The 3,867-nt window shown below is 40.5% G+C and overlaps 1 protein-coding gene across 2 annotated transcripts; it reads left to right on the forward strand.

Moving 5' to 3' along the window:
• Nucleotides 1-460: 460 nt before the first annotated feature.
• Nucleotides 461-986, forward strand: LOC308531571 (putative RNA-binding protein 18; the record flags this gene model as incomplete). 2 transcript variants are annotated; one of them, XM_081108540.1, is made up of 2 exons in its annotated part: nucleotides 461-610; nucleotides 702-986. In XM_081108540.1, the coding sequence occupies 2 exons, from the start codon at nucleotides 461-463 to the stop codon at nucleotides 984-986; spliced, it is 435 nt and encodes a 144-aa protein (XP_080964666.1). The 2 variants fall into 2 exon arrangements, with proteins under 2 accessions (XP_080964666.1, XP_080964667.1); XM_081108541.1 differs by having other exon boundaries at nucleotides 541-573.
• Nucleotides 987-3,867: the final 2,881 nt, after the last annotated feature.

The following is a 3,867-nucleotide window of genomic DNA, read 5'->3' on the forward strand; positions in this document are numbered from 1 at the left end:
AAAGGCAGTAAAATCTTGGGCATTCTTCATAGCAATATTTTTCTGATATATCTCCTTGGGCAGGGGAAACAAAAGAGAAAAATATACAAATGGGACTAAATTGAACTAAAAAGGTTTTATACAGTAAAGGAAACCATCAACAATATGAAAAGACAACGCACTAAATGGCAGAACTTATTTACCAATAATACAACTGCTAAGGGGTTAATATCCAAAACACATAAAAAATTATGCTATTTAACACCAAAAACAAAAACAGAAAAAAAAATAACAATCCAATTAAAAAGTGGGCAAATGGGTAGTGCGTCACCCGCGGCCTGGCGGCAGGTAACGTCGAGACGGAGGCAGGTAACATGGAGACGGAGGCGTCTGGAGCGCGGTGGGCCGCGGGGTGGGGACCTGCTCTAGGGGCATGAGCCGAGGGGAAGACGCCGAGGCCAATGGTATTTAATAGAGATTGATGGAAGCAGAAACCAAAACTCTTCCCCTGGAGAACGCATCCATCCTGTCAGAGGGTTCCCTACAGGAAGGGCACCGGTTATGGATTGGCAATCAGGACCCCAAAATCACAGAATACCACCTCCTGAAGCTCCTCCAGAAGTTGGGCACGGTAAAGCAGTTCGACTTCCTTTTCCACAAGTCAAGTGCTTTAGAGGGACAGCCCAGAGGGTACTGTTTCAATTAACTTTGAAAACAAGCAGGAAGCAGAACAAGCCATCCAGTGTCTCAATGGCAAGCTGGCTCTGTCTAAGAAGCTGGTGGTGCAATGGGCCCCTACTCAAGTCAAGAGATATGGTCATAACAAGAATGATAAGATCCTTCCAATCAGCGTTGAGCCATCCTCTAGCACTGAGCCCACTCAATCTAACCTAAGCGTCACTGCAAAGATAAAAGCCATTGAAGCAAAGCTGAAAATGATGGCAGAAAATCCCGATGCCGAGTACCCAGCAGCGCCTGTTTATTCCTACTTTAAGCCACCAGATTAAAAAAGGACTACTCCTTATTCTAGAACAGCATGGAAATCTCGAAGATGATAGTTATGAATCACTGTAGCAGCAAAAGCAAATTGGTCTCCACACCTAAAACCCTCTGCCTTTGTACTTTGTAGATGTGACTGGTACTCCCCAGAAGAGCATAATCCCATGTTAGAGTTTGGTAAAATGACATTTTTGGCTCTTCCTATGGATGTTTCTACCCTGAAGTATGTGTGGAATTGAGCAAAATCCAGAATAAATAGGATTCTTTCCAAAATTGTGATTTGAACACTGGGAAAATAATAAAATAAAATAAAATAAATAAAATAAAATAAAAATAAAAATAAAAAATGGGCAAATGATCTAAATAGACATTTCTCCAAAAGGACTTACAAATGGTCAATAGACATACTGAGGCAGGATAGTAAGGAGGTAGAATGGGGAAACTGAGACAAAATAGTTTAGAAAGTCGAAACAATTTAACCAATTTACAACCAGCAAGGGAATCATAAGACCTTATCTTCCCCAACCAAGAACATTTGAGAACAAATAGCATATACCTCTCTTCCCTGACCAGAGAATAAACCACGCTGGCCAGGGAGATAGAGAACAGAGACCAAATTAATGTCATTTATCCAGCCACACCAAGGACGGATGAAGTCAGGGGAACAAATAACAAAAACCCAACTAGAGCCAGACAGACCCAGGATAAAAGTAAAGCACTGAAGCTGAGCAGAGGATAATCCCAAGCTTCCCTATATGGTCCTTTTGATGCATCAGCATATTGAAAATGAACCTGGAAAGCTGCTGGATATTCTGATGAAACCCTCCCCTAAGATTCTTGCCTGCAGAAAGATAAAAACTCTCAAAACAAAGGATACCAGCATGGGTTCACTCTGGAGCTTACCCATGCCTTTTCTCTGGCATGAAATTTTCCTTTCTTACTTCTAAACTCTAAGGTTTACCACGAAACTTGCAACCAGGGAAGCAGCAGGCAGCAACAGCTCAGCCTAGGCTTACATCCTGAACCTGTCTCCAAGGACCCCCCATTTTCTCTGACTTTCCAGTGAACTAAAAGCAGCCCAATTTTAGCTCACTTCTGTCTGTGACTTTTACTTCCCAGTAGCCAACAGCAGCCCCACCTTGGATCACTTCTTTCCTATAACATTTCTAAAGAGTCAAAGCAAGGTACCACCTAGTCTCTCTCCTGTTACTTCTTCTACCCTAAGTCCTTCCTTTGTTGTATTACCCCTAGCTTTAATAAACTTAACTGTCAAAGTCACCTGGACTTGTGTTGTGAAATCTCTCCTGCACAAAATCAAGAATCCACACACTACAGGTTGGCCTGAGGCAGGCCCGCTCCCGGTCCAGCCCGCATCCAGTAAAAATATGAAATGATACTCAATGTCACTAATCATCAGTGAAACACAAATTGAAAACACAAGGAGATACCACCTCACACCTGTCAAAATGCCTATCATCAATAAATCAGCAAACAAGAAGTGTTGGCAAGGATGTGGGGAAAAGGGAACCCTTGTGAACTTTAGGTAGGAATGCAAACTGGTGTAGCAAAAGTTAGAAGCAACCCAAGTGCCCATCAGTAGGTGAGTGGATAAAAAAGTTGTGGTACATTTACACAATGGAATACTACTTAGCTGTAAAAAAAAAAAAAAAAAAAAAAAAAGGAAATCTTACCTTTTGAGATAGCATGGATGGACCTAGAGAGTCAAATAAGCCAGTCAGAGAAAGACATAAGACTCCTAGGAGAAAACAAAGGCTGTATTTACCATATGATTTCACTTATATGTGGAATTGAATGGAATTTTGAAATAAATAAACAAATTAAAAACAAATTTATAGATACAAAAAACAGACTGGCAGCTATCAGAGGGGAGGGGAGTTGAGATGCTGGGTGAAATTCATTCATAAAGGAATTAAGAGAAAAAAAAGAAGACACAGACAACAGTATAGTGAGTACCAGAGGGAAAGGAGGTGGAGGAGATAGAAGAGGGTAAAGGGAAGATAAATGGTGATGGAAGGAGACTTGACTCTCGGTGGTGAACAAACAATACAATATACAGATGATGTGTTATAGAATTGTATATTTGAAACATATATAATTTATTAACTACCAAAGTCAGCTAGAATTTGAGCACCATAAGTGCAAACTTCTAAGGAACTTACCTTTCTTTATATATTGTATCTAAAATGAGGTTCAACCAGCACATTCCAGATTCTTTTTTTAAAAAAATATATTTTATTGATTTTTTACAGAGAGGAAGGGAGAGAGATAGAGAGTTAGAAACATCAATGAGAGAGAAACATCGATCAGCTGCCTCCTACACATCTCCTGGGGATGTGCCCGCAACCCAGGTACATGCCCTTGACCGGAATCGAACCCGGGACCTTTCAGTCCACAGGCCGACGCTCTATCCATTGAACCAACCCGGTTTCGGCAAGATTCTTAATAAAATTTGACTGAATCTTCCATAAATATTTAAGAATGCCCTGTCACACTCTAAGAAAAGCTTGGGATTATGCCAAAAAAAGCCAGAGCAAGGAATTATGTTTTAAGAGGTTTCTTGGGGAGATAAGCCATCCATGGACACTGAGTTAGGGCATTTCTTTCCAAGGCTTCCATTTAGAGAGGGATAGCTATTCCAAACCAGTGCTTATTCTTTTTTTAAAGCTTAAGTTTTATTTATAAGATTATATAGGTTTCAAGTGTACATTTCTATGATACATGATCTGTATATTGCTTTGTGTTCCCACCACCCAAAGTCAAATAATCTTCCTTCACCATATATTTAACCCCCTTTACTCTTTACTATCACCCTCCCACCCACTTCCCTCTAGTAACGCTCTGTATCTATGAGTGCTTACTCGTAAAGCA

This window comes from Myotis nattereri (genome assembly GCF_964212035.1).
Source record: "Myotis nattereri genome assembly, chromosome: 1".
Lineage (NCBI taxonomy): Eukaryota > Metazoa > Chordata > Mammalia > Chiroptera > Vespertilionidae > Myotis > Myotis nattereri.